We start from the raw sequence: 24,285 nt of genomic DNA on the forward strand, positions 1-24,285 counted from the left end.
ATTTTCCTAGCAAGGAGAGGCGTCACAAAAACCAGAAATACAGCTAAAATTAAGCACTAACCTTTGACGATCTTCATCAGATGACACTCATAGGACATCATGTTACACAATATATGTATGTTTTGTTCGATCAAGTTCATATTTATATCCAAAAACAGCATTTTACATTGGCGCGTGATGTTCTGAAAATGTTTGCCTCCCAAAACTTCCAGTGAATGTGCACATTAATTTACAGAAATACTCATCATAAACGTTGACAAAATATATAACAATTATTTAAAGAATTATAGATGCACTACTTCTTAATGCAACCGCTGTGTCAGATTTCAAAATAGCTTTACGGAGAAAGTACATTGTTCAATATTCTGAGTAGAGAGCTCAGCCATCAATGCAAGCTATACAGCTACCCGCCAAGTCATGGCATCAGCAAAACTCTGAATTAGTGTTATAAATCTTTCCTTACCTTTGCTGATCTTCGGCGGAATGCACTCACAGGACTCCCACTTCCACAAGAAATGTTCATTGGTTCGATAAAGTCCATCATTTATGTCCAAATACCTCCGTTTTGTTGGCGCGTCCAGAACACTATTCCAAGGGCACGATGCGGGAGTGCAAATCAATAGACGAAAAGCTCAAAAGTTCCATTACCGTTTGTAGAAACATGTCAAACGATGTTTACAATCAATCCTTAGGGTGTTTTTAACATAAATAATCGATAATATTCCAACCGGACAATAGCGTATTTATTACAGAAGAAAAATAAAAAATGCTAGCCATGCGTGAATGCGCATGAAGTAACTACATGACCTCAGACAGTCCACTGCTTGAACCGGCTGTTATTCCCTCAAAATTCAACATAGAAGCCTCAAACAACTTTCTAAAGACTGTTGACATCTAGTGGAAGCCTTTGGAAGTGCAAAATGACCCCACAGACACTGTAGTTTCAATAGGCAAAGGTTTGAAAGACTACAAGTGTCAGATTTCCCACTTCCTGGTTGGATTTTTCTCAGGTTTTTGCCTGCGATATGAGTTCTGTTATACTCACAGACATCATTCAAACAGTTTTAGAAACTTCAGAGTGTTTTCTATCCAAATCTACTAATAATATGCATATCCTAGTTTCTGGGCCTGAGTAGTAGGCAGTTTAATTTGGGTACGTTTTTCATCCGGCCGTGAAAATACTGCCCCCTATACCTTAACACGTTTAACACAGTGTCCAAAGTGGGGCCAGAAGTATACAGAATGGTGTCGTCTGCATAGAGGTGGATCAGAGAATCACCAGCAGCAAGAGCAACATCATTGATGTATACAGAGAAGAGAGTCGGCCCGAGAATTGAACCCTGTGGCACACCCATAGAGACTGCCAGAGGTCCGGACAACAGGCCCTCCGATTTGACACACTGAACTCTATCAGAGAAGTAGTTGGTGAACCAAGTGAGGCAATCATTTGAGAAACCAAGGCTGTCGAGTCTGCCAATAAGAATGTGGTGATTGACAGAGCCGAAAGCCTTGGCCAGGTCGATGAATACGGCTGCACAGTAATGTCTCTTATCAATGGCGGTTATGATGTCGTTTAGGACCTTGAGCGTGGCTGAGGTGCACCCATGACCAGCTCTGAAACCAGATTGCATAGCGGAGAAGGTACGGTGGGATTCGAAATGGTCGGTAATCTGTTTGTTAACTTGGCTTTCGAAGACCTTAGAAAGACAGGGTAGGATTGATATAGGTCTGTAGCAGTTTGGGTCTAGAGTGTCACCCCCTTTGAAGAGGGGGATGACCGCCGCAGCTTTCCAATCTTTGGGAATCTCAGACGATACGATTTCTCAGACGATTGCAACAATTTCGGCAGATAATTTTAGAAAGAGGGGGTCCAGATTGTCTAGCCCGGCTGATTTGTATGGGTCCAGATTTTCCAGCTCTTTCAGTACATCAGCTATCTGGATTTGGGTGAAGGAGAAATGGTGGGGGCTTTGGCGGGTTGCTGTGGAGGGTGCCGGGCAGTTGACCGGGGTAGGGGTAGCCAGGTGGAAAGCATGGCCAGCCGTAGAGAAATGCTTATTGAAATTCTCAATTATAGTGGATTTATCGGTGGTACAGTGTTTCCTAGCCTCAGAGAAGTGGGCAGCTGGGAGGAGGTGCTCTTATTCTCCATGGACTTTACAGTGTCACAGAACTTTTTTGAGTTAGTACTACAGGATGCAAATTTCTGTTTGAAAAAGCTAGCCTTAGCTTTTCTAACTGCCTGGGAGATATGTATATGGTAGCTAAGAAAGTAATACTAAGTGTATGCTGTGTAGTAAGCTGTTAGTAGCCCATGTGCCTCAACCTAATAATTTGGCCCTGTTTCCCCTACTTTCGCCTACTGTTCTGACTTGGTAATGCACATGTAGCCTATAGCCTGTTTTAGAGAAATGTAATCATCAAATATTGTAAGAGCTTTCATTGTCTGCTTATATGCCCCCTTTATTTATCCTACTGTGCTGACTTGGTGTACAGGGAGACAACTGTAAGAACGCCCCATGTTCTGAATTCTGTTGCTGTTCATTTCAAAAGTGCTGAATAAATAATTGTATTGACCAAATCCGTCCTTCGAAATTACGGATTGCCTCTTATCTGCTCGTCGTCCCCTTATGCCATAGTTTGTACATCTCAATTGTCAGTAGAAACCACATTTGTTTAAGCAAGTCAGCCATATCAGCTATTTTCTTTCAAAGGCAGTAAATGAGGCTGAATTAACTGTTTCGCTGCCAGACAAGGCTCCACTGATAGCCAGGTGTAGCAGTGGTAAGGTGTTGGGACTGCTGTTGAGCACCATTTGTCACCATTATTGTGCAATTAATGTATTGTTTATTGTTGTGTAGTGGAATTGCTGGCATGCATCTACAATTTTCTTGTTTTTTGTTTGCCCCACCAGGATATACATGCTAAAATTGCCACTGAATTAAATACAACATCCCCTGAAGATTTTCCCAGCAGTTGACTTAATCCTGGCTCTTCAACCCCACTTTTCCTCAAATCTAATAACAATCGCTCCCTTTCCCGCACATATTTCTGGCACTGTAATAGAACATGTTCCACTGTCTCCATCTCCTCCTGACAATGATCACAGTCGGATGTTTCCCCACCAATTTCAATGTACTATTGAGCCTTATGTGTCCCAGTCTCAGCCTTGTGACTACACTTTCCCACTTTCCTTCCTTCTCTCTTGATCTGAGGACCTCCCTGACCCCACCTTTTCCTGGATCTTATACAGGGGTCTTCCCTTTCTCTCCCTGTTCCATAACTCTTGCTACTTATTTTTAACCCCTGTTCTTATTAACCCCTTGGCCTCTGCTTTACTGATTGACAATTCCATCTCAACATTAGGATGTTTAGGAGCCTGCTTTGCGATCACATCCACCTCCTCATTCCTGCCTACTCCCAAATGAGCTGGTACCCAGAGGAACATCACAAATATCTCCATCTGTTTCATAATCCAGAGATTCTTACCTTTGCCTTGATTTAGCAGTCTCCTTCAGATCATCATGGCCCTGGTGAGTGACGTGAAGCTTGAGTTTCAAGTTTTAATGTCACGTGCACAAGTACTGTGAAAACTTTCTTGGAAGCTCCAAACCCAACAATGCAGTAATCAAAATGAATGTAGCACTAAAATTAACATAAAGTAGCGACAAACTTGTTGGATGCATTTGCTGTTTGTTTTGGTTGTGTTTCAGATTATTTTGTGCCCAGTAGAAATGAATGGTAAATAATGTATTGTCATTTTGGAGTCACTTTTATTGTTAATAAGAATTGAATATGTTTCTAAACACTTCTACATTAATGTGGATGCCACTATGATTACAGATAGTCCTGAATGCACAAGACATGCTAACCTCTCATCACTACAATAAAGGGGAGGTTAGCATTTTTGGGGTGTATGATATTTGTGCACCTGTTTCTTGTTTATTTTTTTCATATATTTTTAAATCATATTTTTTAAGTAAAAAAACAAACACTCCAAGTACAACAAACGTATACATACGAACAACTTACATGTACATACACACACAAACAATGACTACACTTGCCCAGAACCACATGCTTACATTATTGTTTGCCACTTGGACTTGAATTGTAGCAAGTACAAAGACATACTTAGCTTCATGTTTTTTGTGTGTTTTTGTTAACCTTTTAACTGCATTGGGCTAAATCAGGGTCACACATAGAGTTTCTTGGTAGTCTTAAAAAAATATATTTTGAAACAAAAGTATACACCTCACACACATGGTTATGGGCTTAGCAAAAAGAAGACACCTGTACAATGTCAGATATAGAGATAAAATGTATTCAATTTTGTGTTTGCATCCCAATATTACACTTTATATACAGTATGACAAAACATTTATTTTTACTGTTTTAATTATGTTGGTGACCAGTTTATAATAGCAGTAAGGCACCTCGGGGTTTGTGGTATATGGCCAATATACCACGGCTAAGGGCTGTATCCAGGCACTCCGCGTTGCGTCGTGATTAAGAACATCCCTTAGCCGTGGTATATTGGCCATATACCACACACCCTTGTGCCTTATTGCTTAAACAAACCACCACAAAATAACAGAAGATCAACCTTACAAAGCAATGTTTTTAACCCCCACTACAACTTATTTCACAACCATAAATATTTCAAAACATGTAAGAAGACACATTTTCTTCATGAACTGTCATTTTCTAGTAATTCAATTTCATATCTTAACCTTTGTGATTTGCTGGGAAAAAAATGACCTCCATTATGTTATGGGTCGGATTGACCCACACAGTTTAAACGCACTCAAGACAGTCAAAGAATAAAGTAAAAACGTTATTTTATCTTGTCAGACCTTTCAGAAAGAAGAAATACAAGAACATTTGATTTCAACAACTCTATATTTAAGAACTATTTGTTAAACATTTTTCATTTCTCACAAACAAAGCATTTTCTGTTTGGAGCTCATTTTTATGTCAGAGATCTGCTGCTCCCGCACTGAGAAAGCAGTTTGGGAAAGCTTCTTTTCACTCAAACATAATTATAAAACTGCAACCAGAACCAGTCAAAACAAAATACATCAAAGACACTTGTTTATTTTGGACCTGTGGAAATATCTAGACACATGAAAGCCTCCGGGTCAAAATGACCCACAACATCATGTTTGTGAACACAATCTACACAGACATTCCACAACACATCAGCGTGTCCACATTTTGAAGTTAGGTTCATGACCCTAAATGAGGAAAGTCATTTAATTTCATGGAGAAAAAGAGAGGGTAACTAGTATTTTAGACAACTAAAACGTGGAAATGGGTCAAATTGACCCGCAACATAATAGGAGTGTTAAAAAAAATTATGCACTGTTTAATCGTGTAACATCTTTTTCACCCATCTTGAATAGCCGATAGCCATATCATATTAGCTTTTCAGTAGTGAAACGTTAGAATGGGGATGTAGCTCAGTGGTAGAGCGCATGCTTTGCATGTATGAGGCCCCGGGTTCAATCCCCGGCATCTCCAAGATGTTCTTTTTTTGCAATTCCATAGCACTGGTCTATTTGATGCGTTTCGATGTAAAGCTAGTTTAGCTAGCTGTTATTGTATTTACAAATATTTTATAGTTAAAATGTAAAAAAATATATATCCGAGCTCTGGATATTTTCGTGCGTGCTGTCGTCAGACGTTTTTGGGTAACACGCCCACATACGTGCCAGACAACCGTAACCAGGGAGAACGGATGTTTTGAAAAATGTCTGCCTCCCTTATCAACAGAACCAATTCTAACGTTAGCTAACGTAAACAGCAGTAACTTCGGGATTATATTATAATTTATAAAGACTACACATTACACCAGTTACATAGATGATTATAGATTTCAACCATGCAACTAAAGCATCTGAAGACGCTTTTAACGCCCCAAGTAAGCTCGGCCATTTTACTACTACAGTAGCTAGTAACGTTAACCACCACAGCTAACGTTAGCTAACAAACTAGAATGCTTTGATGACTAACATTTGCTTGCTGCTAGCTAGCCCTAGTATGCCTCAATGTGTTATGTACTGAATTGTCTACCTCCAGCTTCACCGTAAATGTATATATTGCTGCCACCAGCCCCACATTGAAAGTCAGTATTACAGGATAGAAGTCTCTTATTTTTCTGCATCACACTAAACAGAAATCTCCACACTTAGTGCCTTTTGTGCCTTTAGGTCTCCAACCTTGGCTATTGCTGTTATCTGTCCCTTCATCTCACAGCACTTTTCTCAATCTGGTCATGTCTTTCGGGCGGTCTGATGACACGTGGTGCAGAGTATACTGTAACTTTGGCACAGTTACTTGTTCAATTCCCACCTTAAAAGGGAACAGAATAGGTTTCTTCACCAGCGACGATAATCCAGAGTAATACAGATGTGAAATGTATACAACTGCATCCCGATGAGATTCGGTTTCATGTGGCGATATCTAGATGAACAATGTCTTTGTGCATCCGCATTGCTTGCTGTTTGGGGTTTTAGGCTGGGCTTCTGTATAGCACTTTGTGACATCTGCTGATGTAAAAAGGGCTTTATAAATACATTTGATTGATATCTAGCAAGCTTCAGCATGTGTCCTTAACTAGCTAGATAACGTTTTACTAACGTTAGCTAACTTATGTCAATTTTTTTCTTCAACTGAAGGTCCTAGAGGTCAGGGTGTGTAGACTTTTTGGTGTGGGTCCAGACACAGGATTGAAGAAAAACACTGCTAGGTTCACTGAGGCTACAGCTAGTTACCCGTGTGAAGTAACTATACTGACATGGTATCCAATTTGTTGTCCCTTTACCACAGGAGGGAGCTGCAAAAGTTACTTGTATGACATGGGCACCGAATAATGGCAAATTTGCTGTATGCACTGTGGACAGAGTGGTCTTACTGTACGATGAGCAAGGAGAGAAAAGGGATAAGTTCTCTACTAAGCCTGCAGAATCTAAGGTTAGTAGGCATCTCAGTTGTCAAGTTTGACTATCATGTAATCCTCTCATCAATTATGTACACACCATTTTTTGTCTGACTAGTTTGATACCGGAAGCTTTTCCCAGAAACACTCACACACAGCTTGCAACTGAAACTAGGTATATTCGATAGAGTGATAATGTTCTTGTGATATTTATCTTCTTGCAGTATGGAAAGAAGAGCTATGTTGTCAAGGACATGGCATTTTCTCCTGACTCAACAAAAATTGCCATTGCCCAAACTGATAACATAATCTATGTCTACAAAATCGGAGAGGAATGGTAAGAATGCTTCTGGTATTTGTATTTTGGCTGGGTTTGGATTCACAGATGGCCCGCTCTACCATCTCTTTGTCTCAAGTGTGATGTTTCTTTATTTCTCACAGGGGTGAGAAAAAGGTCATCTGCAACAAATTTGTACAGACAGTAAGTAATAACACATTTCTGTGATGCAGTAGAACTATGTTCAAGCTCTCTTTTGAGTTATTTACCAAAATACAAACAACAGTCAATTTAAAAGTACATGTAAAACCAATCTCATTGTGTTTCAGAGTGCTTTGACTTGTTTGCTATGGCCAGCAGAACACGCTATCGTTTTTGGATTAGCAGAGGGAAAGGTAAGTAATTTACACAATCAATATTTTTTTACTGCCAGTATTTTCAATAACAGGAAGTACTATGAGTTTACAGAACATTCTGTTGGATCTTGATATGTTTTGTTTGCTTCCTCCCAGGTTCGCCTTGCCAACACAAAAACAAACAAGTCATCTACGGTCTACGGAACAGATTCCTGTGTTGTCTCATTGACATCAAAGTATGTGCCTTTCTTTTTCTTTCTTCAAACCCTCTCATTCAAAGTTAATAGTCTGATGTTGTAGCTCTAATGCTGTACTCCTCTCTGTGTGCCAGTGTTTCTGGGAAGGGCATGCTCTCAGGCCACGCAGACGGGACTGTTGTAAGATATTTCTTTGATGACGAAGGCTCAGGAGAATCTCAGGTACTGTACCCAGTACTGACATTAAATCATCTCAATGTGTCCCTGGGAATTTTCTCATAGTAGTCCTTGGGTCAAACCTTTTGCTCTCACATTTCACTGTTAAAAAACAATCTTATCAGGTAGATGTGCATTGATGCATGTCTCTCCAATCTTTTTGCAGGGCAAATTGTTGACCCACCCTTGCCCACCATATGCCCTGGCATGGGGCACCAATAGCATCATAGTGGCTGGATGTGACAAGAAGATAGTGGCCTATGGCAGGGAGGGTCACATCCAGCAGACTTTTGACTACAGCCGAGACCGCTCGGAGAAAGAGTTCACTGTGGCCGCCACCAGTCCCAGTGGACAGTCTGTGGTCATCGGCAGCTATGACCGGTCAGTCTTCATTTTGATACATCAGTATACAAGTAATAAGCATGATATTACAAACTTATCTTACATTGCTTGGAAGCAGGAAGTTCTGAGTGATAAGCTGTTTTGTTCAAATTATGTCATTTCAGATTGAGAGTCTTCAACTGGGGTCCTCGGAAAGGTGCATGGGACGAAGCATCCCCTAAAGAGATTCCCAACCTGTACACCATCACTGCCTTGGCCTGGAAGAAGGATGGCTCACGCCTCTGTGCAGTGAGTAACCATACATGAACGAACACACCTGTTCCCAACAGTAATGAAATACTTGATTAGCTCCCAGTACTGTAGAAAGTAGACTACACGTTGCCTTTCACAGCTTTTTGCAATTCTAACTTTTGTGGCAGCTTCATAAACATGTTTTTGTCAATCCCTGTGTTCAGGGTACACTGTGTGGGGGAGTGGAACAGTTTGACTGCTGCCTAAGGAGGAGCATCTACAAGAACAAATTTGAGATGACTTATGTGGGACTGAGTCAGGTACGTTGTGGTATTCACCGCCTTCAGTTCAGAACGATAGCGGGGCACTGCAGTTCATCTGACAGGGAAAGATCAACTTGAGTCCTTGACTTGTGGCTCAGAGACATGGTTGTATTGAGCTTCACTTATCATCACTACACCCTCCCAACAGTTCTTTGTCACTTATTTCCTTGCGAGTTGGAGGCTCTGACTAACTAACTGAACAATGTGTCTCCAGGTGATTGTAAAGAACCTGTCTACAGGGATGCGGGTGGTGCTGAAGTCCCACTACGGCTATGAGATAGACGAGGTGAAGATCATGGGGAAGGACCGCTATCTGGTGGGCCACACTTCTGATACCCTGCTGCTGGGAGACCTGACCTCCAACAAGCTCAGTGAGGTATGATGCTCTGGCCATTCACTAATCCTTTACTCTGCTAGTTATGGAGTAATTACCTCTACCTGCTCATGTGTGTGGTATACAGACTCCAATTTGAAGTGAGCTGTTGGAAGAATCAAGACACTAAGTGCAAGAGATGTTTTTTTATGGGCCACCGTCCCTTCCTCTGTGCGAATATTCTTGCATATTGTTTGTGGCACAGTGAGAAACAAATCGCTCTATTAGAAGTTCCAAGGACTTGTTTTAAAAGTTCAAGGGCTGTCACGGTTCGGTGTGCTAATCCCTGTTTAACTGAGAGTTTTCAAAGAGCCTTCACTGGAGCTGGAGTGCTGCTGTCGAAAAATGACAGACATACGCAATAACAGGCTGCAGGATATATGTGTGTGTAATGTAGTGTAAAGCAGGAAGTGACGCCCACCGCGCTTCGCCCCGGGTAAACAAAGACCCCTCTGCCGTTCTTTTTTCAGGTTGCATGGCAAGGCTCCGGGGGGAATGAAAAATTCTTCTTTGAAAATGAAACGGTACGATTCCATTCTTCTGTCCCTGTTTAGTTTTGTCTGCAGTTTATGTGCTGTAGTGAGGAGTTTTCAGGTCCTGCAATCCCAACTTATGAATGATAAAATACACGTCATGTCCCTGTTAACTGCCTGTCATTGCTTCTTGAGCGTAGGAATTGTGAATGTTCTCCTAATGGTAGGGAGTCAGCTGCTGACTGTGATGTGTTGTATCAGGTGTGTATGATTTTCAACGCTGGGGAGCTGACGCTGGTGGAGTACGGCAGCAACGACATCCTGGGATCAGTGAGAACGGAGTTCATGAACCCACATCTCATCAGGTTGGCGTTCACTCATTCTCCTCCTAATGCATATATTTATACCATATTATATTATAGAAAGCAGTTGCGTTTTCTAACGTCACCGAGACATTTCTGCTCGTCTTCTACTCGTACGTGAAGAATGGTCACTAGGTGGTAGTGTTGAGCTTTGTTTGTACATGACAGTCGGGCATACTCTGAATGCGTGAGAAGGGTAAGCGTTTTGCATGCAGCTGTCAAGTCAGTTTTCAGTGCACAAAGTTAGTCATTACAAATCCATCCTAATGTATTCAGGGTGTCAAGATTGTCAGATTGGAGATATTTCTGTGCTAATGTTTGGATGTTCAGTTTTAACATTCCCCCTCTGCTTACGTATATGTCTACCCCACACTGTGTCTGCATCTCTAGTGTTCGTCTTAATGAGAGGAAACAGAGGGGGGTTGAAGGCAACAAAAAGTTAGCTTACCTGATTGACATCAAGACCATTGCCATTGGTAAGTGTGTGTGTGTGTGTGTGTCATGAATATGTATGATGCAGAGTGTATGCTCCTTGAGATGGTGAACCGAGGACACGAAGACCTGATTTCTGTGCTGCAGAAGGGTTGTCTTCTGGTCAAAGTCAAGCCAAGGTTATGACTCTGGTGCTTGTTGACTACAGCTTTTATTCTCAGGCCTTTACTTTTTCCAGAAATGTAAAATCGTGTCATGTGTTTTTATCTAGGCTATTACTATCTAGTGAAGGGATTTGCATCCAAAGTGACCGTGTGAAGTAATTGCTAAATATTTTAACTAAAAGTGTCAGTCACCTTCACTCCAAGGCCAAGTTCCAGCCCAGCCCTCCCATCCATTCTTATTTGCAGATAAAGAGAGTTTAACACACAAAGACGCTGACCTGCCCTTTTTGTGATGGATGATACCTATTCATGTAAAGGCAGGCAGGCGCTGCTCCGAGCGACTTGGTCCCCACGTTGCTAGGTATTAATTAGGTGAACGACTGTTTGATTTTAGCGGGCCCACACCGTCCCTCTCTTACCCCACTCCTCCCCTCTCTCCCCTGGGGCAGCCTGAGACGCTAGCGCCTGTGAGGGCCGGTAAAGAATGATGCTGAGACAAACAGGCATATGCCGCTTCCAGATAACGGGCCTTTCAATTAGGCGCTGACCCCATGGTGGGCGGGGTGGTGGGTGGCGGTGTAGAGTCTAAAGCACGGCCCAAGCCCAGACCCCGCCACAGTGCAGGGCTGAGCTGAGCGCCATCTGCCCAAGCCCTGTCCACTTCCTGTGCTAATTAAGTCCGGGCATGTCCTTCTGTCACCGCCGAGCAGTTTTTTTGTTCAGGTGGTGAAAATGAGAAACAACCTCCATCCAATTTATTTCTCCCCTTTGAATGACAGGAGCAGTTTCTTTTTATTTTCTTTTTTGTTGCTTCTCCCCTCCCTCCCTCTTTTCTTTCCTTCCCTCCCTCGCTCTGAAAGTGTAAATTGGAAAATGATTTTTTAGCTTCTCAGAAGCTTGATTACAGAATAAAAGGAGTAGCAATGCCAGGCCTCTCTGTCACATGATTCATTGGAGAATCATAGATGTTTGTCAGAGTGGATGTATACTACTGTGAACGTTGACATATTCATATTGCATCATGGCTTTGTTCTGTAGGCCCCTCACTTACAACATACCGTTTTATCTCTTGCCTAGCAGATATATAGATATATAATGTGGCTTTAAACACGGTACAACACCTACCCTCTTAGTACAAACTCTGGAGTTGAGAATGTTTTCCTTCTCTGTCTCTCGATGCCACCAGTCATTGATTGCTGCTATGACCTAGAGGCACGGCTCAGGTAATCTCTCTCCCTCCCACTCACAGTGGATCTGGCCGGCGGATACAACCTGGGAACCATCAACCACGACTCCAAGATTGACTGGCTGGAGCTCAATGAGACGGGGCGCAAGCTACTCTTCAGGGACAAGAAACTACGGGTGAGGCAGCAGCTTAAAGTAACGGGGCTGCCTAGAGCTATGCCTGTTTGATGTGCTCGCCCTGGGCAAAGGATGCCAAGCATTTTAATTGGGAATCCCTTTGGGAGCTTTTGACTGAAAAGTGACTCATTGTACTCAGATGTTTCGCTATGGTTTAGAATTTGTTGTCGAGGACCCAGTAGAGCTGAAATTCTAGTTTTGAAAGGTGCATTACTGCTTGGATTTGAGTTTATTTGAGTAACAGACCGGCTTCATGTGATTCCTTGCATCACTGCCTAATCCTCTAACTCTTCTCCTCTCTCTCTCCCTCTCTCCCTCAGCTCCACCTGTATGACATAGAGAGCAGTGTTAAGACCACAGTGTTGAGCTTCTGCTCCTACGTGCAGTGGGTTCCTGGCAGTGACGTGGTGGTGAGCCAGAACAGAGGCAACCTGTGTGTGTGGTACAACATCGACAGCCCAGAGAGAGCCACCATGTTCCCCCTCAGGGTGAGCGCAGGGGGGGGGAGAGAGGGTCCGGCCAGCTCGTATGCTACTGGCAGGGCTAACGTTAGTCACCGTGTGGCTGAACTACTGATTTGACTACTTTCTGTTTATAGACCTTGAAGTTTAATACCCAATGTGACCGACTGTGTGCCGCTCTTCTTTTCCACACCCCACACCACAGCCCATGCCTGTGTTCTTATTGTCCTCCTCTGTCTTGATGAACCTTTGATTAAGTCTCTGAGTGCAGTGAAAGGCACACAGTGTAATTATCTCCTAGCAGGTAGAACTATAAGGGCTGAGAAGAGGGCTGATTTGGCCTCTCTGTTTTCCACAGGGGGATGTAGTGGATCTGGAGAGGTCCAATGGTAAGACAGAGGTGATCGTGACCGAGGGGGTCAACACTGTGTCCTACACCTTGGACGAGGGCCTTATCGAGTTTGGAACAGCTATTGACGATGGCGACTATTACAGGTTAGTATCTACCTTGTAAGAATGCAGTGGGTCTTTCGGAATGCACAAAAGTGGCAGCTTACAATATATTCCAATTCTAGTTGCTGATTTGGTTTTGATAAGATCCCTAGTTGTGCAACATCCAGGGTGGAAAGAATGTGGGTTTAGAATGCAACTATTGTGGTCCACATTCCACACTCAATGCTGTGTCGCCTATTTGAAGTGCATGTAGTTTATTTTGATAACTGCCACGTTTTTCTTCAAAAAGGGGTTAGGTGGGGGGGGGGGGGGTCGTGGCAATGGGTGCTGTCGGCCCCTTTCTGGGCGGCTGAATTTTGTAGAAAATTTTACAAGCCACCATCTTGGCACTGTAGAGAAATGTGTGCATTTAAGACCATTTCATACAATGAATTCTATTTATTTGGCCATGGCTAATACTGTGTTATTTTGCTCAAACATACTCACAAAATGAATACTGCTATATTCATTGTTTTGGGAATCTTAAATTCTCCCTGACTATGTAGATTTTATTTTGGTGATTGTTAGTTCTCAAAGATTATATTATTCAAATATAATCTTCTATATATATATATATATATATATATATATAGGTCCATTATCTTTTCAACATACTTTGTATATGTACATATTTAGTTGTTTATGTTTACAATGAAACATTTTTCCGTCCCGAAAATTCATTTGTACACTGTTTGGACTTAGGAGGACCGAAAAAATGCGGGAAAATCCCTGTGTTCAAACTGTCACCCTATAACTGCAAAAAAGAGGGTTGTTTTTCTGTTGAATCTGTTTTTTCTAGTTACACTTTGTTGCTCTCTCCTGCTGTGAGTTGTCCCTGTGGATGGTCCTGCTGTGTGTGACTCACGTGTGTGTGTGTGTGTGTGTGTGTGTGTGTGTGTGTGTGTGTGTGTGTGGGTGTGTGGATGTGTGTGTGTGTGTGGGTGTGTTCCCTCAGAGCCACAGCTTTCCTGGAGACTCTGGAGATGTCCTCGGAGACGGAAGCCATGTGGAAAACTCTGAGCAAACTGTCTCTGGAGGCCCGCCAGCTCCACATCGCAGAGAGGTCAGCACAGCGGGGGACCACACGCAGACTGCGTCACTCATGCCACAACATACACACACTCCACTCATGTCGTCATGCGTGTCCCTAGGGGGCTCGGTAAAACCTAAACAACAGCACTGTTAGGCTTATCTTCTAATACAATCCTTTCTCTCGCTCTCTCTCCGTTTTAACTTGTGAAAAGTGACTGGCCTCCCGTGAAGGCGTTTAGCCCGGGGCAGCCCCCTCTCTCCTCACTGTTTTTATCTGAGCAATGCGTACGTGACTGGGGGGGGGAGGGGGAGAATTAGTACAGCGCTAAGCAGTTCACTCAGAACTGAGAGTACTCTGTGTCACGTTGAAAGATGTGTCCCTGGCTAGAAAAAGCTATCTCTCTCAATATGACTTACTTAACTTACTCTGGTGGTGCTTACTTAAGCTTTTGTGATTTTTTTTTCACTTTTTTTGCGGGGTGAAAGTTAGATTTGACTGTAGCGTGGCATCAATAATGCAGCGGCCATTCCTTATGTATGGGGGTTGATTTGCATAAATCATGCAGAGGGGGAAAAAAAGGGTTTTGTCTGGAGAGGAGAATGTAAATGAAGGAGGGTAGGTAGCTAAAAAGACATTCTCCTCTTTTGATTGCGAACGCAGCTTATTAGCGTGATGCAACTTCCCTGAAAGAGCTGGTGATACAGGCGGCCTATGTTAGAAAGCCATTGAAATGTTCACCCCGGCACTGTAGCATGGCTGAAGGCTGTTGATAGAACGCCCTTGGTATTTGTTTTAGAGGTTATGTCAGAGTTTTTGTCTGTACACATTTGTTTTCGCTGCACCCTCAGTGTGCCTTAAGTTGTTTTGTGTGTTTTTTAGGTGCTTTGCTGCCTTGGGAGATGTCTCCAAAGCTCGCTTTCTGAACCAGACTAACAGGATCGCTGACCAAGTCGCAAAGGAATACGTACGTACTGTAGTGTGTTGGTCTCTCGTGCATCGCCGGTCCCCACCTCCCTTCATAACTGGCAGTAGATATACGGAGTAGTGTTGGAGGCTCTAGTTTGGGTCCATAGTCATCCAGGCCCTGAGTTGGAGGCAATCCAATCCAGGTGTCCCATCCGGGGCCACGGGGCTCAGCCCTGGGTGTCTGTTGGGGCCCCTGTGGGTCTCTCTGCACCCTGGAGCATGGGCACATTGGCACCCCTGCCAGCACAGCTGCTCCCTGACTGGCCAGGCCAGTCAATCCATCCATTACATCCCTCTGCTCCACTGGGCTATTAAACTCCATTAATGCTAATCACACACATGCATGCCCACACACGCACCCCCAGCACCTGTTTACCATTGTTGAATGCAGGGCGGCCTGCCCCAGTCTGATAGAAAGGACATGCCATTCCCTTTAGCCTTTCAGATACATGTTGAAGTTGGTCTTATGTGACACTTGCCTTGTCTAATCTCCAGGGTGGTGATGGTACCGAGTTCTACCAAGTCAAAGCACGCCTCGCCATGCTGGACAAGAACTACAAACTGGCTGAGATGTACTATATGGAGCAGGTAGGAGGGTGTAACTTGAATGGTGGAATGTCTGTCTAACACTATACAACTCAGTGAAGCATTTGGTCTGTAGGGAAGGCATGAAGAGCCTCCCCAGTCTCACCGGGATGTGTGTCGCTGTGTCGTGTGACCGCTCTGTAGAACGCCATTGATGAGGTGATGGAGATGTATCAGGAGCTTCACATGTGGGACGACTGCATCGCTGTGGCCGAGTCCAAGGTAAACGAACACTGAGAGACTGTACCGCACATGACGTTATTTTATCGGCTATCTGCAACAAAACAAACTAATACCAGGGATTTTCCCCCATGAAACTGTGCAACATAGCCCTTATTGAAGGAGTGTCTTCCCAGGGCCACCCAGAGCTGGACAACCTGCGTCACAGCTACTACCAGTGGCTGATGGAGACCAACCAGGATGAGAAGGCCGGCGAGGTCAAGGAGGGGGAGGAGGACTTCACGGGCGCCGTCAACCTCTACCTCAAAGCGGGCCTACCTGCCAAGGCCGCCCGATTGGCTATGAGCCGCGAGGAGCTGGTCACCAACTCTGACGTCATCAACAGGATCGCGGCTGCCCTCATCAAGGGAGAGTTCTATGAGAGGGTGGGTGTCATGACCGCTGCAAAATCACACCGTTCCACTAGGCTTCTTCAAGACGAGTATCACTTGTCTTCCAGCGACAGATTAAACGTCTTCATGGAATTAGGTGAAAGGTTGCTTAGATCCCGTCTCACGCTCTCCTGATGGAGAGGCTCTGAGTGACTCGGCTTGATTGTCTCACAATGTGATTTGTGTGTGATAGAGAAGTTGGTTTGTCTCTGGTAAGGCAGGTGAAGTTGGTTTGTCTCTGGTAAGGCAGGAGAAGTTGGTTTGTCTCTGGTAAGGCAGGTGAAGTTGGTTTGTCTCTGGTAAGGCAGGTGAAGTTGGTTTGTCTCTGGTAAGGCAGGAGAAGTTGGTTTGTCTCTGGTAAGGCAGGTGAAGTTGGTTTGTCTCTGGTAAGGCAGGTGAAGTTGGTTTGTCTCTGGTAAGGCAGGAGAAGTTGGTTTGTCTCTGGTAAGGCAGGTGAAGTTGGTTTGTCTCTGGTAAGGCAGGAGAAGTTGGTTTGTCTCTGGTAAGGCAGGTGAAGTTGGTTTGTCTCTGGTAAGGCAGGTGAAGTTGGTTTGTCTCTGGTAAGGCAGGTGAAGTTGGTTTGTCTCTGGTAAGGCAGGTGAAGTTGGTTTGTCTCTGGTAAGGCAGGTGAAGTTGGTTTGTCTCTGGTAAGGCAGGTGAAGTTGGTTTGTCTCTGGTAAGGCAGGAGAAGTTGGTTTGTCTCTGGTAAGGCAGGAGAAGTTGGTTTGTCTCTGGTAAGGCAGGTGAAGTTGGTTTTGTCTCTGGTAAGGCAGGTGAAGTTGGTTTGTCTCTGGTAAGGCAGGTGAAGTTGGTTTGTCTCTGGTAAGGCAGGTGAAGTTGGTTTGTCTCTGGTAAGGCAGGTGAAGTTGGTTTGTCTCTGGTAAGGCAGGTGAAGTTGGTTTGTCTCTGGTAAGGCAGGTGAAGTTGGTTTGTCTCTGGTAAGGCAGGTGAAGTTGGTTTGTCTCTGGTAAGGCAGGTGAAGTTGGTTTGTCTCTGGTAAGGCAGGTGAAGTTGGTTTGTCTCTGGTAAGGCAGGTGAAGTTGGTTTGTCTCTGGTAAGGCAGGTGAAGTTGGTTTGTCTCTGGTAAGGCAGGTGAAGTTGGTTTGTCTCTGGTAAGGCAGGAGAAGTTGGTTTGTCTCTGGTAAGGCAGGTGAAGTTGGTTTGTCTCTGGTAAGGCAGGTGAAGTTGGTTTGTCTCTGGTAAGGCAGGTGAAGTTGGTTTGTCTCTGGTAAGGCAGGTGAAGTTGGTTTGTCTCTGGTAAGGCAGGTGAAGTTGGTTTGTCTCTGGTAAGGCAGGTGAAGTTGGTTTGTCTCTGGTAAGGCAGGAGAAGTTGGTTTGTCTCTGGTAAGGCAGGTGAAGTTGGTTTGTCTCTGGTAAGGCAGGTGAAGTTGGTTTGTCTCTGGTAAGGCAGGTGAAGTTGGTTTGTCTCTGGTAAGGCAGGTGAAGTTGGTTTGTCTCTGGTAAGGCAGGTGAAGTTGGTTTGTCTCTGGTAAGGCAGGTGAAGTTGGTGCAGAGAAAGACAGATGTGTTCTAGCTCAGTGTCTCTGTGTACAGCCTGAACCTTTGTTTCCTGCCTGTGTCTCTGTGGTGGATGACTCTCCTCTCCTCAGAACCGATGTCTGGGAAAGTATATGTCTGTCTTAATAAAGGATGTGTCTGGGAGGATGTTAGTCGGCCTTCTGTTTCTTTCTGTTTTTCTCTTTATCTGCACTTTTTCTCTTGCTCTCTCTCTGAATGTCTCTCTCTCTCTCTCTCTCTCTCTCTCTCTCTCGCTGTTTCTTTCTCTTTCTGTTCTTGAACCATCTGGTTATGGACCAGAGGTGCTGTAAGTGACTTAATGAGAGGGAGGAAGTTGAGTAACTTTGAAACTTTCCTCTCTCCCATGATCAGGCAGGAGATCTGTTTGAGAAGATCAGGTACAACCAGAGGGCTCTGGACTGCTACCGTAAGGGCCACGCCTTCAGGAAAGGTAGGCTTGACACAGCACTGAGGGTGAATATAACAATGACTATCACCCATGTGTAGTGGTTAGGACGAGACCATGCATGCAGCATGTATTACTTATTTAGTTCAGCCCAGTCATTATGTTGTTCACTGAGTTTGATATGAGTTTGGAGAATGAATTGTAAACTGTATTGACGTGAATGTAACTGTGACGTCTTTCCCTGAGCGTAGCTGTTGAGCTGGCTCGTGTTGCCTTCCCGGCTGACGTGGTGAAACTGGAGGAGGCCTGGGGAGACTACCTGGTCCAGCAGAAACAACTGGACGCCGCCATCAACCACTATATAGAGGCTGGGTGAGTCAGCTCTGCTGTCTGCCCATCACTTACTGCAAGCAGGGAGGGAGGAAGAGAGGTGTAGAGGGAGCGATAGAGTGACGGATAGAGATGAAAGGAGTGGGAGGCAGGAGGAGGTGGTGTGAGGGGTTTGTTTATAGTGAAGTGAATGATTCATTTCCTGTGTAATCAAATGGAGGTGTTGTTCATTAGGCAGCGCAGGGCTCCAGTCCCGAGGGCAGGCTGCTTTAGATAGCACACTGGATGCTCATTGAATGGCTGGCCCTCTGGTAATACTGTGGGGGTCTGACTGACTGGCATAATGGGCCTCGCTAAAGCTCCATCCCCTACTAATCACTTACTGCTGGGAATCAACACAGGAATCAACTGAAGAAATAATCAATAAAAGTGGTTTGACAGGATTGTAACATTGAGTCTTAATTGCCATTCTAGTGTTAATTGCTCCCTGGTTGGGCTGGACATAGCCTATTAGTTGTTCCAAGTGGATGAATAAAGTTGCTTAGTATTGTATTCTTTGATTAGTTTGATGTCCTTTGATGGTGCAAACGCCTCCTCTCGCCCTCTCCTCTACCCCCCTCCTCTTCTCCTCACTATCGTAGCTGTTCCTCGAAGGCCATCGAGGCTGCCATAGGGGCTCGCCAGTGGAAGAAGGCGGTCCATATCCTGGAGTTACAGGAAGACCGGTCAGGAGGGAAGTACTACCTGAAGATAGCCCAGTACTACGCCTCCATCCAGGAGTACGAGGTAAGGGGAGGGAGGGAAGGAGAGAAACGCAGCCTCATTCCGACTGTTCCGATGAGTCAGGGGCCTTGCAACATGGCAGCTGGCGATGCCTGCTTATTCCAGACCTGACTCCCTGCTGCCTCTGTGCTGCATGTTTGCATAATTGAATGAAAGTATTGATGCATTACTTACTTTGAGAGCTGGAATCCACAGAAAGGAATGTACAGTATCTCTCTCTCTCTCTCTCTCTCTCTCTCTCTCTCTCTCTCTCTCTCTCTCTCTCTCTCTCTCTCTCTCTCTCTCTCTCTCTCTCTGCCTCTCTCTCTCTCTCTCTCTCTCTCTCTCTCTGCCTCTCTCTCTCTCTCTCTCTCTCTCTCTCTCTCTGTGCGAACCCAGGTTGCAGAGCCCCTGTTTGTGAAGGGAGACCACATCAAAGATGCCATCGATATGTACACGGCGGCTGGGAGGTGGGAGCAGGCTCATAAGGTATGCATCCTCATCAATGTCCCGTCTTATCTGGCTCGCCCAGCTTAAAATGGCAGGCAGTTGATTGGAACAGGATACACTTCTGTGCCTTCTATGTTTAGTTGTGACAGGCCTGTGTGTTCTTTTAAAGTGGGATGTTATGCACAGTGAATTGGAATGACAATCACAGTGAGTTAAAGTGACGCTTGGTACGGTGTCCATGCACGCTCACACACATTGTGTCCTAGCTGGCAGCGAAATGTATGACCCCAGAGGACGTGTCGACTCTGTACGTCAGCCGAGCCCAGGACCTGGAGGGAGAGGGGAAATACAAGGAGGCAGAAAGGTAACCTCTCTCTTTCTTTCTACCTCATCTCTTCCTCCCCACTCCCTCTCTCTTCCTCCCCACTCTTCTTTTCCTCTCTCTCTCTCCATTCTTTATCATTCATTACCCTCCTCTGTTTTCAACCCGTATCGACCAAAACCCTGCTGCCAAATTAATTATGGATTTTATCACGGGCAAGTTTGCTGACATTGGGCTACAGGGGCCTGATTTAACAGTCACTTTATCCAGAACATTGTCTGTTGCAGTTCAGGTCAAGGTTCTACTGCAACAAATTGACAAACAAAAGTGTTCAATTGCTGTGCATTGATAGCAAATTGGACTTTAATAAGGTGCCCTGGATGCATTGTGTCTGAAACATAATCATTACACCTAACTGAACAACCCCTCTCGCCCTCTAAAGGAGCCTGTGCCATTCCATATTAGACAGAGTCCTCTCCTTCACACGCTGCCAGCCTGCCACAAAGGCAGTGTGTCACCACGTGCCCCCAACTCTGTGTCATCCCAATACTTGTCTTCCTTATTGATCTCAACTGTGACAAATGTGGAGCAGGATTCATCATCAAAGGGCAACTTCATTTTGTGATTAAGTTATATTTTCTGCTCATGCTTAAATTGTGGTTAATGTAATTAGAGATTAAGAATTACTACATTTTAGTGCATAGAAATGCAATCAACTGTGTGTGTGTGACTGGAATATTCGCAGGCTGTTTGCGACAGTGGAGGAGCCGGACCTGGCCATCACCATGTATAAGAAGAACAAGATGTTTGACGACGTGATTCGACTGGTGGCCAAGCATCACCCAGACCTGCTGTCTGAGACTCACCTGCACCTGGCCAAGGTCGGAGATAGGGGGCGCTGTCTAAAGAAAAAACATAAATATCATATGGGTATCATTTTGAAAGAAATCTTATGAGAGGGACTCAAGGTGATTTAGATTAGGCAGGATAATTAGTTGGTCAGGTTACTGAGTCTGCGTTATCTAATATTTATTCCAGGAGTTGGAGACCGAGTCCAGGTTTTCAGAAGCGGAGTACCACTATATGGAGGGCCAGGAGTGGAAGGGTGCAGTCAACATGTACCGTGTCAACGACATGTGGGAGGAGGCCTACAGGGTACGTGTCCATGTTAGAGCCTGACCGATAGGTTTTTTTGGTTTTTGTGTAACGATATATCGGTCGGACTCTAGCCCACATCACAAGTTGACTTTCGTCTCTCGCTGAGAGTCCCTGAGATAGTGAGTGTCTGTGAACAGCAGGACAGTGTGACAGTGTGATTATGACGCCCCTGGCTTGGCCTGTAATGCTGTATCGAGGACAGTGGTCTGTGCTAACACAGCAGCGCGGGATGGACGTGTTACACTGCAAGACCTCTCACTGGTTACCGGCCTCCTAACACTCTCTGTAAAAACATCACCACCTGGCTGCAACTCTGCTACTTCGGCTTCCTCCTTTCTGGCTGACACTATACTATAGAGGCACATACACTGAGTGTACAAAACCTTAGGAACAGCTTCCTAATATTGAGTTGCATCCTTTTCCCCCTCAGAACAGCCTCAATTCGTCTGGGCATGGACTCGACAAGGTGTTGAAAGCGTGCCACAGGGATGCTGGCCCATGCTGACTCCAATGCTTTCAACAGTTGTGTCAAGTTGGCTGGAAGTCCTTTGGGTGGTGGACCGTTCTTGATAAACACAGGAAACTGTTGAGCGCAAAAAACACAACAGCGTTGTAGTCCTTGACACACTCAAACCGGTGAACCTGGCACCTACTAACATACCCTGTTCAAAGGCACTTCAATACTTGGTCTTGCCTATTCACCATCTGAATGGCACACATACACAATCCATGTCTCAATTGTCTAAAGGCTTAAAAATCCTTCATTAACCTGTCTCCTCCCCTTCATCTACACTGATTGAAGTGGATTTAACAAGTGACATCAATAAGGGATCATAGCTTTCACCTGGATTCACCTGGTCAGTCTATGCCATGGAAAGAGCAGGTGTTCCTAATGTTTTGTGCACTCAGTGTAAACGCACACCCTCTTTAATTAACACTCAGTTGCACACCCATTTATTATGAGCTTCACTACAAAAATGCCATTCATCTTGCTCTCTCTACAGAGATCTTCTCTCTCACAGTTTCTCTCTCCTTCACTCTGTCTTACCCCTATTTGGCTCGCTCCCTGCTCTCAGCATGTGCAGTGAGAGACATGTGAGGCGGTTGATGGTGGGAGCTCCGGGCGTATGAATCTGTTGTTCCTAATCCTCTTCCCCTCCTACGTGTGTGGCAGGTGGCGAAGGGCCATGGGGGAGCCAGTGCCCATAAGCAGGTGGCCTACCTGTGGGCCAAGAGTCTGGGAGGGGAGGCTGCTGTCAAACTGCTCAACAAGTTTGGTCTGCTGGAGACCGCCATCGACTTTGCAGCAGACAACTGGTGAGCAGATCAATGCACTGGACTGCACTTTACTGTACTGTCTGGAACCCCATGCTCTTCAATATTGCTTTCATGTTTACGAGGTGATTAGGAATGTCCCTGTAGTCAAGTGTCCATCACTGGGAGGTACTTGAAGTATCTGATGTATTTGTTCTGTGATTGACTCAGAACGAAGCCTAAGCAATAGCCTAAAAAGTTCAGCAATACAGAATTTGAAAATGTCTTTATTTTCGCTTTTATTGTGGTGTTTTACTCATAGTCTGAAGCGTTGAATACTAGGCATAAGCTGTTTAAGACCTTCCCCATTCGTTCCTAGGACTCAGTATTGATGAAGCTGCTGTACCTCTGTGACCTTGACTAGGGGACTGGTTTTGACCCTTCTCTTGTCCTCCTCTCAGCGCCTTTGACTTTGCCTTTGAGCTGGCTCGTCTCTCCACCAAGAACAAGATCCCTGAGATCCACCTGAAAAACGCCATGATGCTGGAGGATGAGGTACCATATATACACACACACACACACACACACACACACACACACACCACTTCCTACTCCTCCTCCCAATCCTAGTCACACACTCATTGTCATTCAAGGTTACTCTGCAGCTTGCATCGTCTCAAAGATTCAAAGATATTTACTCCGTTGCCTTCCCAAATTTGGGTCTGAGCGCCGTGTTTCTCCCTTCTCCAGCCGTTAAATGTCACGCATGCATTATTAATCCCTCCACCACCGAGCACTGAGCCGTGATGTTTCATTTTTCAAGGGCAAGTTCGCCGAAGCCGAGTCGGAGTTCATCAAAGCGGGGAAGCCAAAAGAGGCAGTGCTGATGTAAGTGTATCAGGAGTTTTTCTCTTGCTAGCTAGCGAGTGGTGCTGGCATGTGTCCCCTACAGAAGTCAGAGCTTCAAGCCTTCCTGAGTCGACTTCAAAAAGGAGCGCTGGTACCAGCACAGATCTTACCTCTTCCCCTTCAGAACTTCCCCTCACTTCTCTGTGCATTGGTAATAGACCACCTAGTAAGTGAGTGTGAGATGATGTGGTGGTGCAGGCAGACGGGTTTGGTTGGAGGGGAGCTCAACTCTCACACAGGTAGCAGAGGAACTGGAGCCCTGTCACTGAGACTGTGTGATTTCTGCTTCCTGGAGAGGGGTGGGAGAGAACTGTAGACAGACCTACAGTATAACAGGGCTACTGGAAGATCACAACATTGGTGTTTTTAGTGGCATATCGTCTAGCTAATATCAACTGGAGTTGGAGCCCTTTAATCTGTGAATAACAAATATTTCAGAGAGTGTTTGCTGTCTGCAATCTGATAAACAAAACGTTGAACTTGAACCTGTAACAACATGAGGGAGGTTAAATTACAGCCTGGTGTGTCCCTTACAGGTATGTCCATAACCAGGACTGGGTTGGAGCCCAGAGGGTGGCGGAGGCCAACGACCCTGACAGTGTATCAGACGTGCTGGTGGGCCAGGCCAAGTTCTGCTTCGAACAGAAGGACTTCCAGAAGGCTGAGGCCTTCCTCCTCAGGGCTCAGAGGCCAGAGCTGGCCATCAAGTACTACAAAGTAAGAGACTGGGTGTTTCTCAATACGTGTGCTACCGTGCTCCGATCACGCATGTTAGGCCACGGAACGGCAAGTTTCAACTGAAAATATTCCCAGGATTGTTCAATTGTTGTAATATGATGCAACCACTTAAAAACCGCTGCAAAATGTATTGCGAACAATGGTGGCTGGTTTTGAGCTGAAGCGAGCGAAAATCTTCTCAGACTTCGGAATGAAACGTTGCCTACTCACATCTCATATGTTGCCTGACTACAATATTTGAT

The 24,285-nt window shown here is 44.9% G+C and overlaps 1 protein-coding gene and 1 non-coding gene across 2 annotated transcripts in view; both read left to right on the top strand.

Moving 5' to 3' along the window:
• Positions 1-5,451: 5,451 nt before the first annotated feature.
• trnaa-ugc (transfer RNA alanine (anticodon UGC)) lies at positions 5,452-5,523 on the top strand. Its single transcript has one exon. It is a non-coding gene; the product is annotated as a tRNA-Ala (tRNA).
• A 179-nt stretch (positions 5,524-5,702) lies between these two features.
• ift172 (intraflagellar transport 172) overlaps positions 5,703-24,285 on the top strand; it is a 29,418-nt gene continuing 10,835 nt past the window's right edge. Inside the window, exons 1-33 of the mRNA XM_014205282.2 lie at positions 5,703-5,923; positions 6,832-6,975; positions 7,165-7,277; positions 7,382-7,421; positions 7,547-7,612; positions 7,730-7,809; positions 7,905-7,992; positions 8,153-8,367; positions 8,493-8,616; positions 8,784-8,879; positions 9,097-9,258; positions 9,726-9,779; positions 9,990-10,093; positions 10,481-10,566; positions 11,936-12,048; positions 12,369-12,536; positions 12,868-13,004; positions 13,957-14,064; positions 14,914-14,998; positions 15,496-15,588; positions 15,730-15,807; positions 15,942-16,190; positions 18,087-18,165; positions 18,372-18,492; positions 19,092-19,236; positions 19,612-19,701; positions 19,929-20,026; positions 20,730-20,865; positions 21,023-21,139; positions 22,317-22,459; positions 22,858-22,951; positions 23,220-23,284; positions 23,842-24,022. Coding sequence (XP_014060757.1) covers positions 5,885-5,923; positions 6,832-6,975; positions 7,165-7,277; positions 7,382-7,421; positions 7,547-7,612; positions 7,730-7,809; positions 7,905-7,992; positions 8,153-8,367; positions 8,493-8,616; positions 8,784-8,879; positions 9,097-9,258; positions 9,726-9,779; positions 9,990-10,093; positions 10,481-10,566; positions 11,936-12,048; positions 12,369-12,536; positions 12,868-13,004; positions 13,957-14,064; positions 14,914-14,998; positions 15,496-15,588; positions 15,730-15,807; positions 15,942-16,190; positions 18,087-18,165; positions 18,372-18,492; positions 19,092-19,236; positions 19,612-19,701; positions 19,929-20,026; positions 20,730-20,865; positions 21,023-21,139; positions 22,317-22,459; positions 22,858-22,951; positions 23,220-23,284; positions 23,842-24,022 — 3,711 coding nt within the window. The 5' untranslated portion in view covers positions 5,703-5,884. The remainder of the gene's footprint in view (positions 5,924-6,831; positions 6,976-7,164; positions 7,278-7,381; positions 7,422-7,546; positions 7,613-7,729; positions 7,810-7,904; positions 7,993-8,152; positions 8,368-8,492; positions 8,617-8,783; positions 8,880-9,096; positions 9,259-9,725; positions 9,780-9,989; positions 10,094-10,480; positions 10,567-11,935; positions 12,049-12,368; positions 12,537-12,867; positions 13,005-13,956; positions 14,065-14,913; positions 14,999-15,495; positions 15,589-15,729; positions 15,808-15,941; positions 16,191-18,086; positions 18,166-18,371; positions 18,493-19,091; positions 19,237-19,611; positions 19,702-19,928; positions 20,027-20,729; positions 20,866-21,022; positions 21,140-22,316; positions 22,460-22,857; positions 22,952-23,219; positions 23,285-23,841; positions 24,023-24,285) is intronic.

This window comes from Salmo salar, chromosome ssa06 (genome assembly GCF_905237065.1).
Source record: "Salmo salar chromosome ssa06, Ssal_v3.1, whole genome shotgun sequence".
Classification (NCBI taxonomy): Eukaryota; Metazoa; Chordata; class Actinopteri; order Salmoniformes; family Salmonidae; genus Salmo; species Salmo salar.